The 18019-nt window shown below is 37.3% G+C and overlaps 1 protein-coding gene across 1 annotated transcript; it reads left to right on the top strand.

Moving 5' to 3' along the window:
• The first annotated feature begins 288 nt into the window (after positions 1–288).
• On the top strand, positions 289–17904 carry adamtsl2 (ADAMTS-like 2). The gene is given in 20 exon segments (XM_058776541.1): positions 289–434; positions 437–629; positions 2985–3087; positions 3282–3424; positions 4351–4426; positions 4680–4782; positions 4866–5011; positions 5101–5224; positions 5313–5393; positions 6110–6285; positions 6699–6990; positions 8220–8571; positions 10485–10585; positions 10692–10818; positions 11924–12137; positions 12697–12852; positions 15234–15404; positions 15484–15660; positions 15881–16025; positions 16991–17904. Coding segments are annotated over 20 exon segments (3069 nt in total). The 5' UTR covers positions 289–367; the 3' UTR covers positions 17113–17904.
• The last annotated feature ends 115 nt before the right edge of the window (positions 17905–18019 follow it).

Genomic DNA, 18019 nt, shown 5'->3' with positions numbered 1-18019 from the left:
TTTATTGTGTATATATATATATATATATATATATATATATCTTTGTTGTACTCTTTGTAGTCATCAGGAGTCCCATGAAGTGCTCTTAACTGTGGCCTGTGGTACTGATGGGTCTCTCAACAGCAGTGGGACATGCAAGGTAAGAAAGACTTACTGCACAGCGGGAAACACAACAGAGGATGATCTGGCATAGACAGTGTGTGTGGAGGGTGAATGGACTGATGTGATGAGGAGGGGTACGTTGGGGGCTTCTCTGTGGGAAACGGCAACTTCCTCCCTGTCTGTCTGCGAGCGGAGACCAGCAGACAGCAACTTGGCTGAGTCTGTGGCACTGTGGCTCCGCTCCACCACACAGCAGCGGCAGCCCATGAGCTTGGCACCAGCCGGGAAAGTGTTTTCATGTAGGCGTTCCCAAGCACTGCCACTCTCTTCCTGCTGGGACTGAAGGAAAGAAAGCGGGAGGGAGGAGGAGAGGAAGGGGGAGAGGAGGGATGCAGGAGCACACCTTACCCTCTTTACAAGGCACATCCTCAGAACACACCATTAGAAACCACCACTGCACCACCACCACCAGCACCACCCACACTGTCCAAGCAGCACTCAGCTCCAACACTGCCCCTGGACTGCAGGTAAGGGCAAATATTTACTGTGTGACTAACTCTATGTGTGTGTGTGTGTGTGTGTGTCCATTTTGCTGAATCGTGCTGAATGTTTTTGGGAAAGAGCATGGGAAACCAAGCAGGCTAGACACTTGTTCCACAAACTCAAACAAACAGTGTTAACTGCTCTGCTGATGCAAAGAACTGGATGAAAGAGAAATAAAGTGACAGTAATGGTCATCCAGGGGAAGAAAATTTAATATAAAAATCATGTGATAGTACTGTATTTCTTTTCTTTTTAGGTCCAGCTGCAGAGAACAGCTGATGCTTACTTTAAGTCCAAAGTAGACAATGTTCTTGGTACGCTTTTTAAATGATAAATTCTGTAATAAATACATGGAAATGGGGCTTTTGCAGTGAGGTCATACTGTTTGTTATTGAGAAGTCAATGTAAGATAATGTTTTTGGCTCTATTAAGTCATGTTTTGAAATGTACAACTGAAAAACCCCTAGAAAATGAATGTGTGGTTTTGACAATGTGTCAAGAGGTAAGTTAATCTGATATTAATTGTGAAAATAGCTACTTACATAAATAAATCATCATGAATGATAAATTGATGAGGAGAACCACAAGAAATCAGTGAGCAGCTTATGTGTAGACAGGAGCCAAGCAACTAAATGAGGAAGATAGCTCCTAGAAAATGAAGAGCTCCAGGCACAAAATTCTATTTCAACTCCTTATTACTTTGTGATCATGACTGTACTTGGCTGTTTGGCAAATAAATAGATCCATGATCATAAACAACTTTCAAATTGATTTTATAATTTGTCATATAGTATCCAAAAGCTTCAAAAAAATGATTGTTCATTACTATCACAATTGTTCAAGTCTATCACACACTCACAGGAAATGCTTTTTTCCACATTAAAAAGTGAGTCATGAAAATGTCTAAATGGATAAATAGGTAAAGGATCAAATCCATAGCTTGAAATCCTTTTGACATAAATGTAAATTCGATGTTTTTATCTGCTCTCGATGTTTCAGTTTCCTCTGTATAAGTCTGTCATGACATTGTTGCTGGTCTCTCACTTGCATGCTTGACCTCATCTTAACTGTCCTCCTGCTGTGGGTTTGTACCCTTCTCCTGTTTGATAGAAAGCTGCAGAAAGTGATTTTAAGACATGAGAAGTCTGCTGAGAACTGAGGAATCCTTTCGTTTGGTCCCTGTGATCAGAAGCTCTTCCAGAGAAGGATGAGTCTGCTTCCAGCTCATAGACAGAGCTTGCCCCCTCAAATGGGGAACGGCCCTGCTGTTTGTCTGCTGCCAGGGAAAGAAAAACACCCCTCTTCCCTTGAGCGGAGGCCCCAGGGGAGGGGGGAAGGGGGTTAGCCTGTGTTTACTCTCTTTCGTAGCCTGGGAAGCTCAGAAGAGGAAGGTCTGTCTCGGCCGTTGCAGCCTCGCTGCGTGGTCTGTGGGAGACGAGTGTTTGGCGAGCTGGCGCTGCTCCAGCTGTGTCTGGGGTGGATAATGAACTCCAGGTGCTCCAGTGGGTAGTTTAAGACACCTGTCACCAATATTTAGTGCCAGGAAAAGCCAGACTGCAAACAGAGTGAGACGATCCGTTTGCTTACTTTAAGGAGCCTACCTAATTGGAGGTGCAGGTCTGATGAGGAGACATGAGATGGAGGAGAACTGGAGAACTTTGTATGATTTGGTGATTTTTTTTTAATTTATTGTGGTGTCTCCTTATATATCTGAATGCAGCTATGTGTGTAAGTTGTTGCATCAATTGAATAGAAGCTAGAGAATCTCATACTTTCTTTCACTGTATTTCATATGTTCCTGCCAACAAAAATGTCAAGTCCATGCAAACTGAGAGGGCACGTGCCCCTAATATTTTTAAGCCAAGTGTATTTTTAGTGCAAAAATAAGGTTCTTTATAGCAGAAAAGGTTCTTTTAAGAACTGTTCACTAAAAGGTTCTTTAGAGAAACAAAAATGTTCTTTTTCCATCCATGGAACCTTTTCATTCCACAAAAGATTCTTTACAGTGGAAAAAGGTTCTTTAGGTTCTTTAGGTTATTAAGATGTTCTTCACGCTAAGAAAAAAAAAAAAGTTATTTTAAGAACTGTTCACTGAAAGGTTCTTTGGAGAAGAAAAACTGGTTCTTCCATGGCATCGCTGTGAAAATCCCTTTTTGGAACCTTTATTTTTAAGAGTGTTCTATGGAATAGTCTACACTCACTGTCATCCTTTCAAAGATATCCTTAGAAGATATAGCAGACTTGAACTGAAGCTCCTTTGTGCTTAGATCTGTAAAAAATTAATTAAACCTTTCGAGATATTATTCCGTTTCTTTTCTCCAAATATTCATTCCCTGCAGGATGAGGATCTGGTCAGGGGCCCAGTATGTGGAGAGCAGTCTGATGCTGCTTGGTCTTGTAACGCTGGCTCTGTCTCTGGGCAATCTCTCAAGTAGAGGACAGGTTTGTAATATTCTCACAAGTTTTTGTGTAATAAATCTAAACCCACGTCTCACTAGATTTATAAACAAGAAAAACTGATTTTGCCGTATACTCTATTTCACAGATTAAAAATATAAGAAATATTATAGCCTGCTCTTAGCATAGATGTTGATCTCCAATGGTAATTTTCTTAATTAACCCTTTATTTGCCAAAGGAAGAGGGTGTTGCCTCTAACAGTCTAGAGGACGGGCTGGAGGTGATCACGTACTGGTGGGGAGAATGGACAAAATGGACCGCCTGCACTCGTACCTGTGGAGGAGGCGTCATGTCACAGGAGAGACACTGTCTACAGCAAAGGTCAGTGGCTGTCACACAAAATATCAGATTCACATATTACATTATATAATACATTTTATAAAGCTATTATAAAAACACTGTATATAATGTATAATATATATGTCACACATACATAATATATATATATATATATATATATATATATATATATACACACTGTATATAATGTATATAATAAAAACACTGTATGTAATAATCTGTTACTGTATATAATGCCAATAAGATTTAACGGCAAGATAAATTCTATATGAAGAAACCACCCATCTGCATAATACTGCAACTTATTAGCTTGCTAGTTTGTATGAAAGCCCAGTTCCACCACATAAGAAAAAAATCATGCTTTAGTAAATCATATTTATGATATAAAATCGTGAAATTATGAGCTAGTTCAAATAGTCACTTAATCGAAAAAGTCAGATTTATGACATACGAAGTTAATTATGAGATAAAAATATCAGAATTATAAGAACATGAGACATAGAAAATTGACGTGATAATTATGAGATAAAAAGTTTAAATAATTAGATAAAAAGTAATTTATGGCATACTAAGTCATAATTATGATATAAATGTCAAATGTATGACATACTAAATCATAATTATGAGATACTGTACTAAGCAATTGACTTATTTTCTCAGAATTTCAACTTTTTAAGTCATAATTATGATTTATCCCAGCATGGTTTTTTTGGGGGGGGGGGGGGGGGGTATCCATGAGTTAGCCTACTCAAATTCAATGTTTTTGTTCCATTTTTCTAATAAATTCTGAGAAAAAAAAAGGTTTTGGTTTTAGTTTTCTTCCTTGAACCATTTCTAATCCTTAAACTTAAATCATGTAATTTTTTAAGCACTAGGAAAACCTTTTGAGTGTAATGAATGTCCTGTTGTATTCAACTGCTACTAAACTAAAACAATATTTTTCAAAGAAAGAAAACAACAACCGGTAAAGACAACATGACGTGCACAGGCAATGCAAAGAAGTATCATCTCTGCAATGCAAAGGTCAGCTCACAGTATCCATCTTTCCTATCCTCTCTCACACACATTCACAGTGCATTTGGACTGTCTAGCAGAAATGCATCCCAGATGCCTGACTTGACAGCGAGCCTCACGTTCCACTTCCACCTGAGGCTTACCGTTAATTCATGCATAATTAGCTTTTTTTTTGTAGCCAGTTTGAATGTCTGTTGCAACCAAATAGACTGTAAAGCGAGATTCAGTTGCATTCAATTGACTGTCTTTCTGTGAATTACAGGAATGTCCTTCTACAGGAAGGAGCTTCAGAGAAGAGCAGTGCTGGTCATTCAACTCTCAGGTTTACAATGGAAAAAATTACCACTGGAAACCTCTCTATCCTGGTATTAACTGTTTTATTTAATGAAGGTGTGCTGTGAAGGTATAATTTATGTTAAAACAATGAACTCTGTTTATATTCCTGTAGATGACTACGTTCATATCTCCAGTAATCCATGTGACTTGCATTGCACCACCTCTGATGGTCAAAGACAGTTGATGGTACCTGCACGTGATGGAACATCTTGCAAGTACAGCAACTACAGGGGCGTGTGTGTCAATGGGAGATGTGAAGTAAGCGGCTTATATTGCTGTAAGATTGATCCTTATGCTACTTTTCTCAGGCATGTGGCAGATATGTAAGCTGATGTGTACCTTTGCAGCCCATTGGATGTGATGGTGTCCTCTTCTCCCCCAACACTCTGGATAAGTGTGGCGTGTGTCAGGGAGATGGGAGCAGCTGCAGTCGCATTACTGGGAACTTTCGCCGTGGGGCTTCTAGTCTGGGTAGTGTCGGTTTAGTGTTTGGTTGAATGGCATTCATATTCAATGGTTCTGAGTAAATTCATCAATTAAGTGAACTCTTTCTTCAAAGGCTATTCTTTCATAACTCAAATCCCAGAAGGATCATGGGACATCCAGATTATAGAGAGAAAGAAGTCTGCAGATATCCTGGGTGAGCAAACCTTTGAATGGCTTGCATGTTCAGCTGTGTGTAAGACTTTCAGAGTATGACGATACTTATACTTTGTCTGCAATATCAAGCGTTTTCCATGACACAGGAGACAAATCTGTAGAGTGAAACCCACAAAAACTGCCCTAGTAATCATTTTTATTGTTGACTAAAACTTTTAAACTATTAAAAATGTTTTTTTGTTAATTGAAATAATGCTGAAATAAAATAAAATATAAATTTTAGATTTAAAAAATGTGAACCAAAAAAAAGTTAAATGAAAATAAGTTTAGGTTGAAGTACTAAAATGGCTAAACTGAAATTAAAATAAATTAAAGCTGACAAAATGACATACAAATGACTAAATTAAACTAAAATGAAATGAAAACTGAAAACAAAAAATAGAAGCTAATTCAAAATGAACATGCAAAACACAGGATTTATCTACATGCTTGACATTTACCAGTGATGGCTGGTTCATGAACGATTTGTTCATGATTCAGGAGATAAACTAATCATTTATGTTTCTCCAATATTTGTAATTGGTAATGTTGTTATGATCAAAGATTGCATAGGTGGATGTGTTCAGGGAACATTTTAACTCTGCTCAAGTGAATGAAATGACTTGAATAAAGATTCGTTTGTTTTGCTGAACGAGATCAGACAAGAGAGTCAGTAAAATCTTCCCATCATTATATCTCACCCTTGTTTTTTTCCAGCTGTGACTGACCAAGCAGGCAACTTTTTCTTCAACGGAGCATATAAAGTGGACACCCCTCAGAACTTCCATGCAGCAGGGACCATTTTCAAATACCGGCGGCCTACTGATGTGTATGAGACGGGGATCGAGTACATCGTGGCAAAAGGGCCCATCGATCAGCCCATCAATGTTCTGGTACTGTAGCCGTGGTCCTCTCTTCGCCGCCAAGGGCTCATGGGTAATCTCACTGGCTGGCTAACCATGGCTTTGACTTAGCGCAGGCCAAAGGTCTAATGGTTCACTCTGCGTAAATGGTAATATTCTGATGCACTGTCCCAGGAGGAATGACTCAGTTATTTCACTTCGCTCTGGGTTTATGGGACAAATGTGGGATGATGGAGTATTTAAGAAACGGAAATATTGTATTCTGGACATCTTTCAACCTCAGTGCCCTTGCATTGTCATGATTTTGTGCAGCATAAATATTAACTCTGGGAAAGAGCAGTCCAGAATGTTTGTTTCCTGCAAGTGTAAAATGAGATATTATCATAACATATTTCTCAGAATTTCCTCTTAATTGCTGGACATGTCTCTGTCTTGCCTCAAAGGTCTGGAACCAAAATGGCCAAAATCCTTATATCACCTATGAGTACACAGTGATGAGGGACTCTATGGCTTCTGTCCCCCAGCCCCCCATTTACACGGGCCCCCAAGGAGGATCCAGTCTGGTGTCTGTGGAGATTGGGAGTGTTTTAAATCTTAATGAGAGTGTGTATGATAAGACAAGCACTGGGCCACGAGCTGTGGAAGGACAAAAGCCTGGCCAGGAAACCAATGAAGTGTATGAGACGGCTAACATTGACTGTCAGCAGGATGCTAACACACAAGTCCAGTATACAGGTGAATATCTTAATCTGCTCTGTATTTGTCTGTACATTTCTGGCAAAAAGTACCTTAATGGCATTTTAGGGTTTCATATAATGATGAATCAAATTTGAGTTTGTATTAAATGTTTTTATGTCTATTTGTGAAGGATTTGTGGCACATTTACTTATTTAGAATCTTAAGGCAAAAAAAAAAAAAGGAAAAAAGTGAAAAGTTAGAGCGAGACCCTTGGGATATGTTTTTGCGCTTATTTGGTTTGTGTGTGTGTTCTTTTTCCCTACAAATGTTTACTTTTTATATTTATATGTTTCAGAACATTTATTTATTTTATTATCTAATGCTATGACATCCTTCAATTAAAAATATAGACCTGTATAAATCATAGAATTATTTAGTGTAATTCAGATGTACACTGCCATTCACATATTTGAAGTTGGTGTGATTTTAATGTTTTTTAAAGAACTCATTTAAAATAGGCTTTATAGGCTCACCAATTGGTTGCATTTATTTAATCAAAAATACATATCACAATTTATTTCATTACAATTTAACATAAATGTTTCTATTTATTCCTGTGATAGCAAAGCTGAATTTTCAGCAGTCATTACTCCATTCTTCAGTGTCACCTGATCCAGAAATCATTCTAATATGCTGATGTGCTGATTCTGATATGCTGAAAAAAAATTACCTTAATGACCCAATATTTTTGCCAGCACACGCGTTCACAGTACCTGAAGTAAGTGGAGAACAGACAAGACAGAGAGAGTACTTGGTTCACTGGGCAATCATTAGTGAGTTAAAAGGCCTTTTTCTACTGGCCCTGTGGAGTCCTTTATAATGCATCAGCCACAGAAAAGATTAGCTAGAAATGATGAAAAATTCAGGGAGGCCTGCCATTTTCCCTCCATGGAAGTCAGAGAATTATGGCTATTCGTGTTTGCTGTCTCTCTGACATTAATAATTATAAATGAGGTTGGGTGTCCTGATGAAGGTTGTGCCCCTGTCTTACATTATAGTCTATGATACAACCTTACCATTAAACCCTTAAATCCTCTTAAATTAGTTGCTATCTGCAGTGATCCATTTAAAACCCAGACTTTGTTTTAGTTTGGTACTGACTAAATTTTTGGGATCTTTTTCAGATGTACCTTAACAGGTACAGCATTCAAGCAAAATGAATTTAATCTTTAATGAAAAGTGAATCTGTCTTTCCTTTAATGAGTCAAACCTTCTTTGTGTTAAAGAGGGGAACTGCAGCTGGCCCAGCGGAGTAGGAGCCCCTGTCGTAGCACCAATCAGCAGACCTGCTGAGGACATGGTAAACTCTGAGAACCTCATCTGGAGAGTGCTGCTGGGAGAGCGGATTGGCTCAGATGGTGTTCTTGCGAACATCTCAACCAATCAGCTTCTTACTCGTAGAGATGGCTTGTCCTCTGAAGGCCCACTGGAGTTAGACTACAGCAGTCTTGAGCAAGCGGGTCTTAATGGCTCACTGCTTGAGTTCTCCCTCGGGCAACGGCGAAATGACACAGGGGACTTCCTGCTCCTAAACAGAACTGTTGCAACCATTTTACGCAATCGCAGCAATCGCACCAGGTAAACATGATCATGTACATGTACGTTCAAAAGTTTGGGGTTCTCTAATGCTTACCAAAACATTTATTTGGTCAACAATTTTATTACAATTCAAAAGAACTATTTTCTGTTGTCATGTATTATAAAATATAATTTATTTCTGTGATGCAAAGCTAAATTTTCAGCAGCCATTACTCCAGTCTTCAGTGTCACATGATCCATCAGAAATCTAATATGCTGATTTGGTGCCCAAGAATATTTTTAAAAATTATTATTATTGTCAATGCTGACAACATTGTTGCTGCCTAATATTTTTGTAGAAACCGTGGTATTTATTTCAGTATCCTTTGATCAGTACAAGGTTCAGAAGAACATCATTAATTTAAAACTGAAATCTTTTGTAACATTTAAATGTCTTTACTTGGATCAATTTAATACATCCTTGCTGAATAAAAAGTATTCATTTTCTTTCAAAATGTCTTACAGACCCCAAACTTTTAAACTTAAAAAATAAACTTTTAGTGTATTTTATAATAAGAATTGTATTTATGATAGCATAATAATTCTATTTAAAAATCAAAAACAAAAACAGCCAGTAAAAATAAAGGTGCTTCAAAGGGTTCTTCACAGCGATGCCATAGAAGAACCAATTTTGGTTCCACAAAGAACCATTCAGTCAAAGGTTCTTTAAAGAACCATCTTTTTCTTACCTTTTTATAATCTGAAGAACCTTCTTTCGCCACAAAGAACCTTTTGTGAAACAAAAAGGTTCTTCAGATGTTAAAGGTTCTTAATGGAACCATTTAAACAAAAAAGGTTCTTCTATGGCATCGTGAAGCACCTTTATTTTTAAGAGTGTAGGCTTTAATTACAGTATATCACAGACATAAGGCTGGATTTGCTACTTTCTGGTCAGTGGTGTTTTATTGGGAGAGGCATTCTCATTCTAGAGGGCATTTGATTGGATAAAATTCTGTGTAGTGCAGGATGAGTCATCAAAACTCCAATTCTAACTTGAAGTCAGAAAAGCCAGCATGCTGGTTTGTTAAGTGATGGCATAATTTAAAATTACTGTTCCAACTCTACATTATGCAAAGCTAACACCATCTAAATCACAATTTCAAGTCTTTAGTCAGCTCATTAGTAGCTCTGGTTGAGCATGATGCTAGAAACCTCAAGATCATGCCAATGAACCAGTGGCCATCTTTTATCAGTTGGCTTTTTTGCCAGTTTCAAACGCTGGGAGTAGGTCTTAGCCCTCCACCCTGGCATGCCAAAGCCGTGCTGGACGGGCTCGGGTGGGACAGCCCTGCTCGTGGGAGAAAGGAATGTGCTGCAGACTCAAGCTCTGGCTTGGTTTTTTGTTAACGTTCTCTGAGACATTCAAAGAGCGCCGAGGGGAGACGGCCAAGCAGAGACTGGCGGGATTGCATTCCATCATATTTATAATTCATGCTGGGTTCCCTCCGCCACGTCCAAACACTGCATTACCAGCCCCTCAGCCAGAGATCATAAAGAACATCTCATGAAATGCCCTTACTCGTATCCGAAGGAGAAGAGAAAGATTCCAGTTGGGGAGAAGAAGAGAAGGCCTGAATGTAAGGAAGACGGACTGTCTGAGTTTTGTTATTTGTGGAAAAAAAGTCCCATAGATCACTCGGGTACAGACTATGCTTGTCGCATCAGATAAATCCCAGGAATTTATCATGAGGAACAAATTTTATTGGCTTCTGTCTAGTTGAGGGAATGCACTGTTTTCCAGCTTTGACATTAAGGTAATGAGTGTGACCAGGAATGGTAAAAATGTTAGTGGTTTTATGACTGGAGTGTCAGTTTGTGTCTCGACATCAACAAACGTGAACGGTCTGCCTAATACACAGTGCAGGTGGCTAAACTGTGGTCTAGTCTAAGATGCTCTGTTTTCTTTACTGCAGGAATAACCAAAGGCTCCTTCAGAAGAACAAACTGAGCGCTGCTGACATGTACCGCTGGAAGTTGTCCTCACAGGAGCCCTGCAGTATGACCTGCTCGATAGGTAATCAAGGCATTGGAACTTAGTCTCCGTGCTGCAAACATCCACACATATACATTCCTCATAACCATGTTTGTTTATGTGTATACAATGCTTTTTTCTCAAATAGGTGTGTCGAAATCACTTGCCATGTGTGTGCGGTATGACGGCATTGAAGTGGATGATGTCTATTGTGATGCTTTGACTCGACCAGAGCCAGTTCATGATTTCTGCATTGGCAGAGAATGCCAACCCAGGTGCGTGTGCTGCAATTGTCACAGAAATGCAGAAAAAAACTATGGAGCCAAGCAGAATATCACACAGAAATGAAAATCCTGTCATCATTTACTCACTCTCATGTCATATTCCAAACCCATAAGAATTTGGATAATATTCAGAAAACAAATTAAGATATGTCTAATGAAACCTGAGAATTTCCTCTCCCTCCATTGAAAGTCAAGGTAACCAAACTTAGAAAAAGGTCATAAAGGCATTGCAAAACAAATCCATATGAACTGAGTGGTGTAATTGGAGTGAAGAGATATGATCGCTTTATATGATGAACAGATCCAGTTCATGCTTTTATTTACATCTAATCAATGATCGACACACATACTGTACATGGAGCACATCACATACAATAAACACAGAAGCTCAATTGTGTGTGTGTGATGCATGAGAACCAATGCGGTTTGCTCTATCATGTGATGTATGCACAAGCTTTCATGTTTTCCATATATGATGCACATTATGTATGTGTTTATAAATAGTGTGTATGGATTAATTTTAGGATGCTTTTATGGCCTTTTTGGATCTTCTAAGTTTTGGTAACCCGGACTTTCAAAAGAGGAACAGAACCCTCTCAGGTTTTATTTTAAATATTTTCATTTGTGTTTTGAAGATTAACCAAAAGTGTTATGGGTTTAGAATGGCATGAAGGTGAGTAAATGACAGAATTTTCAAATTTGGGTGAACTTCGTTCCTACAACATATCAATCCTTGGCCACATTTTGTTAATTTGTTCCCTCATTTTATCTTGGCCATATTGCACTTATTTATTCCCTCATTTTAATTTAGCTAACTCGTAGCCACAATTGAACCAGGGAACAACTTAGTACAATGTGGCCACGATTAACCTAAAATAACCGAACAAATGATTAAGTTGTGGAAATAATTCCTAATACGTATCCACAATTCCACAGTTCAGGGCTCGGTAGAAAAGACAAGAAAGGTAAAGAAAACCAAACAAAAACTGAAAATTCTGTCATCATTTAGTCACCCTCATGTTATTCCAATCATTTTATGATGTCCCATGAAAAGTGGTACTTGACACAAAACTCTTACTGTGGTCTTTATGTGCAGATGGGAGGCAAGCAGCTGGAGTGAGTGTTCTCGAACATGTGGAGAAGGTTTCCAGTTTCGTCTTGTGCGTTGCTGGAAGATGCTGGCTCCCGGTCTAGACAGCTCTGTGTACAGTGACCTCTGTATTGAGGCACAGCTAGAGCGCCCCCCAGAGCGCCGGGCCTGTAAAAGCCCCACTTGTGGTCCTCAGTGGGAGGTAGCCGAGTGGTCAGAGGTAGGTTAAGAGCTCATTTAGTTAAGCCTTCATTATAACCTCCATACACTGCAAATAAATAAATACAGTTTTAATCAGTGTTTTTGTCTTGTCCGGAAAAAAATTCCCAAACATAATTTTTAAGTTCAATTTATATGAATAGCAAAACTGTGTGATATAAGAATTGATTTCAAAGATATATGTTGAATTAGGTCCTTACCGCATTGACATTTTTTTGGTCTTATTTGAAGCATAAACAATACTTTTTTTTACATTTATTTTTTTTTAAACAATAGAGTAACAAAGCTACATTTTATATAAAACATATTGTCTGAAAACAAATCTTATCCTGCACAATTTTGCTTTGCAAGTTTTTACCTAAAAAAAAAAAATTAAAAATACTAATTAAGAAAATGTTTTATACAGAATGCTTAATTGTTTATTATTATAAAATGGTTTCCCTCCAAAGTCATCAGTGCAGTGTGTTTCTTGTGCATTTGTTAATCAGAAAACTGATATGTTTGGACAATGTCAGTGCTAGTGGAGAACTGAGGAGAACCTTGTTTTGTTTGTTGTGCAGTGTCCAGCTAAATGTGGTCACAGGGCTCTGGTTACGCGAGAGGTCAGATGCTCAGATGAAACCCATGCATGTGATGAGGCAACTCGCCCAGCATCTACCAAAAACTGCACCGGCCCTCCATGTGAGCGCCAGTGGACCGCGTCTGAGTGGGGACCGGTGAGACGGCAGCACTGTCAAATTTTGAAATGCACACGTTATGTCTGACAGTTTAAAAATCTTTAACACTGTTTTAATCAAGCACGATGCGATAAAGCAAAAGTGAGACATTCAAAGTGATACTAATATGAAACAGCAAAGTGACAGGAAGTCATTTATTTTCAGTAGAGTTGGTGATTTGAATTGATGAGTGACAGCAACTGTTGGTTGATACGAAATTAAGCAGCGTTCAACTTAGTATTGTTTTAGGATCATTAATGGTCACTCTTTATTTTAAGGTTCAATTATTGCTATTAACAAACCATCAGGTGACTTTTGCCTCAATAAACTCCTAATTTGCTACTTATTAATAGTTAGTAAGGTGGCTGTTAAGTTTAGGTATTGGGCAGGATTAGGGATGTATAATATGGTAATGCAAAATATGTGCCTTACAAGTACTAATAAACAGCCAAAATGTTATTAATAAGCATGCTAATAAGCAACTGGTTAATAGTGAGAATTAGTTCCTATACTAAAGTGTTACCCCCTTGATAAACTATTTATTTTATAGTTTTGTTATTATTTTATATTAGATTTTATTTATTAATTTTTTCACTTTGATTTTAGCTACAGTTTAAGCAATTTTGTTGTTTGTTTTTGTCATTTTTATTTTATTTTAAATGTCTATATAGTATTTCTTAACTTTTATTTATTAGTTTTAGTTTATTTAGTTTTTTATATGTTTTATTTCAGTTAATGTTTATGTTTTCAAGTCAACAAAGTACAGTGGATCTCATTGGTCCAAAATCACACTCCACATAACTTAAAGGGATAGTCCACCCAAAAATGAACATTTTGAATTAGTTTTTCTGCAGAAAAACTAATTCCCCCCCCCCCCAGTAAAATCAACGTAACATATTTTTGTTTAATAATATTTATTCTTTTGTATTTTGAGGGAATTTCATGGTACTAATTAATATTTATGCAATAATTATGATCAAATTTTCCCATTGAAAAAAAAAAAAAAATTCAAATATGTTCTATTACATTTAAATTATAGCCATATTTCATGTTAAAATAGAGCCAATGCCTTTAAAATCCAATTTTTGAAGCCAGATTAGTGCCATTTGGTGGGAGTAAAATAAGAAACACATCTGCAATTCCATGGTTTAGCCACTAGATTCCTACATAGCTCTATATAAAAGGCATATAAATTCTCTAGTTGTTTTTAGACATAAATACTTATTTTTTATTAAGTTGTGGGTTTGGATATATATTTAGACATTTTCAAAGACAACTTTTTGTAAAGGTTTACATTTTTTTGGTTTGAAATGTTGATTTAAAGCGTCCGTTTTTGAATTATTATTACTACAGTCAAACCTGAACACAGAGAAAGCATTTTCATTTGAATGTGCTGTGTTACAGTCACACCAGTTCATAGGTGTGTGTGTGTATAAGTGTGTGTGTACGCGTGTGCTCATTTTTGTGACAAATGAGGACATACATTTGTATAATGACAAGGGTATAGGTATTACAAGGAGAAGGTGACTTCTTAAATAAATATTTTTCAAAACGCTTATAAATCACACAGAATGGAGTGTATTGAAAATCTGAAATAGCACAAAGTTTCCTGTAAGGGGTAGGTTTAGGTGTAGGGTTGGTGTAGGGCAATAGCACATACAGTTTGTACAGTATAAAAACCATTACACCTATGGGATGTCCCTACTTTTCACAAAAACAAACAGTGAGTGAGTGAGTGTGTTGGTTTTGCACTCTTGATGTTTTAAAGTTTCACCCCTTCATTGCTGTGTACTTTTTTCTGCATTGTGGCAGATTTGTATATTGTACACACAAAAATTTGCAGAATTTCCTATGGTCTGTCATTTTTGACCAAGTACCACAAGTGTGACAATTTTCTTTTGTGTTCTCATTCCAAATGCCATAAAAGTCACCAAGTTTCGTAACATTCCGATGAAGCTGTGATTTTTAAAAATTCAAAACAGAAAATCTTTCAGTCAAAAGTGACCGAAGAGCACCAGAGGGTTAAAGAATGTCAGTAAGTAAACAACATTGGAGCTCACTGACTTACATTTTATGGGAATTTCTCAAAATATATTTTTGTGTGTGTTTTGCTGAAGAAAGAAAGTTATATGTTTGGAACTAAATTATTACGACAGAATTTTAATTTGTGGGTGAATTAACCCTTTAATATCAAACGTGATTCTTATTAGGAGTGATTGCATAACATTAAGCTATAAATTTCAGTGTAGACAGACAAATTAATATGTATTGTTGCAGCTGGTTAGGACATGATATAAAGCATTTTTTTGTATAGTGAAGATCAGAGGCAAGACATTTCATGTTTCAAATGTTAAAAATGTTCTTCTTCCATTTCTACCCAGTGTTCAGGCGTCTGTGGGCATGGAAAAACAGTGCGGCATGTGTACTGCAAAACACCAGAGGGCCGAGTGGTACCTGAGTCTCAGTGCTCACCTGAGAATAAACCTCTGGCCATCCATCCCTGCGGAGACAACGAATGCCCTCCGCACTGGCTGGCCCAAGACTGGGAGAGGGTGAAGATGACACTTATATGTTTGGAAAATGAATAATTTGTCAATATTTGTCCAGTAATCATTGTCTTCTGCCTCCCAGTGCAACACAACATGTGGACGCGGTGTGAAGAGAAGGACCGTGCTGTGTGTCAGCATCACGGGTGGGAAGGTCCAGATCAACGAGGACGAGGAATGTGACAGCAGCAAGCGACCAGTAGATGAGGACACCTGCTTTGAGAGGCCTTGCTTCAAGTGGTACACAACGCCATGGTCTGAGGTGAAACATTTAAACGTATTCAATTTATGATGCCGCATACAACCAGTATTTATGTCTGTCAGACAGCTGCCCATGTAGGCATTTACACTAAGCTAAGTGAGTTTCCTAGGTTTTAAGATACAATACATTTTCTTCTTGAGCCTCTCTGTTCAGTGAAGGTTCCTAAGTTCAAGTGTACCTGACTGTTCTTTGTCTTTACTTGTACTCAACTGTGTCTCAGTGCACCAAGACTTGTGGGGTCGGTGTGCGAATGAGAGATGTGAAGTGTTATCAGGGAAGAGAGCTTGTTCGTGGATGCGACCCTTTGACCAAACCTGTTAACAAGCAGACCTGTGCACTCCAGCCCTGCCCCACCGAACCTCCAGGTGTGCCTTAAATAGTTCACTTGAAAAATACAATTCTGTCATTATTTTCCCACTCTCATATATATATAATTATATGTAATATCATATATGCAATAAAAAATTAAAAAGAACATCATTTATTAAAAATAGAAATCTTTTGTAACAATACCATTCTACCACACTACCTTTCACTACCCACTGCCATGGAGTCAGTACTTTTTTTTAAAGAAATTAATACTGTTATTTAGCATGGGTATGTTAAATTGTTAAATTGATAAAAAAAAAAAAGTTTTAGTAAAGACCTGTATTGTAACAAAAGATTGCTTTTTTGAATATATATGCTGTTCTTTTAAAACTTTTTATTCATGAGAGATTCCTGAAAAAAAGTATCATGTCCAAAAAATTAGGCAGCACAACTGTTTCCAACATTGATAATAAATCTGTATATTAGAATGATTTCTGAAAAATCATGTGACATTGAAGACTAGAGTAATGACTGCTGAAAATTCAGCTTTGCCATCACAGGAATAAATTACATTTTTATATATATACATAAAGTATATTTTCAAATTGTAATCATATTTCTCAATATTGCTGTTTTTACTGTATTTTTGATCAAATAAATACAGCCTTTAGAGGAACTTTTGAACGGTATTGAATGTTCTGTAGCTTTACTTCTTTACTTTTAAATCTTTGGTCACATGACCTGTGGCAATTGGTGTCATGTCAGCAATGTGCCTTTTTTAGTCCTTGTTATTGCATTCGTTATATTTATGATTTTATACATGTTTGGAACAACATGAGGGTGATAAATGATGGCAGAATTTTCATTTTTAAATTTTTCATTTTCAACTATCCATATGAAATATGCACTTTGAAGCATTGCCTCTGACTGTAATTTTAGATATTATAGTAGCCAAACATGTGCTATAGATCCAGAGAAATCATAAATAACATGAATTTGAACTCCTTTATTGCTTCTCCAGATGAAAACTGCCAGGATCGTCCCACCACCAACTGCTCACTGGCTCTGAAGGTGAATCTGTGCAGTCACTGGTATTACAGCAAGGCCTGTTGCCATTCTTGCCGTAATCTTCGAGCTTCCTAGCAAGTCTCCACCGCTCAAGTTTTCATCTGTTCATGTCATCTGCAATGTGCTTGTTCGAGGATTGCAGCAAGGGAAGTTTGATTCAGTATTTGTTTATATCTTAAGCTAGCTCCATAAAACTGCATTACTGTCAGCATTACAAAAATGATACCTACTTCATGACAATGTCCTGTGATTGTGGGATACAGTAAGGAAATATTAAATTATTTGATTATTGCTCAGAGGATTATATTGCATGTCTTAAAAGTATTTATTATTCGTCAGGTTTTATTGGACATTTATTATCTGGCAGTGGCAGAGGTCGATACTGAATGTTACCTCTGGCTGAAGATGGCTGATTTAGTACTGTACATCCAAACACAGGCTGAGCCTCAAGCCACTGCTGGCTTTGACGCTCTACTGTTTACTTTATCCGGTTGAACTATTGCTAGGCCTAGGCTTATGTTAATTTATTGGTCACAGCAGTAGTTTTATTGGGTCCTCTCATTCCGTATGCATCCGATTCATTCATTTTTGTATTTCATTCATTTGATTTTTGATTGACAATGGATTTAGCAGAGCTTGAAGTACCCAAGTCATTTGATCCTTGTCATTGAGTGAGTCCTGACACTTGAACGTGCTATAGTTGAAAATGTATCTGATTCATGTATTGTTTCACTAAGACACACTAAACCTAATGCATTGTACTACCTTACCTCAAGTACAAAAGGCAATCAAATGTAAGTCATTTGATTTTCTTGTAGAAAAACTTTTTTGTACCTCTCAAAATATTATAAAAAAATAAATATTATACTCCAATAAATCGCTGTGGTTTGTGTTGTTAGGTTGGATATTTTTAGCACAAGTTTTAATATAATAGAATTTACATTAATAAGGTGTAAATCAGTGTTATTTTAGTATTACTGAT

The sequence above is a fragment of the Onychostoma macrolepis genome, chromosome 05, assembly GCF_012432095.1.
Source record: "Onychostoma macrolepis isolate SWU-2019 chromosome 05, ASM1243209v1, whole genome shotgun sequence".
Taxonomy (NCBI): domain Eukaryota; kingdom Metazoa; phylum Chordata; class Actinopteri; order Cypriniformes; family Cyprinidae; genus Onychostoma; species Onychostoma macrolepis.
Note: the sequence above shows the minus strand (reverse complement) of the source record. Positions and strands in the feature narration are given on the sequence as shown.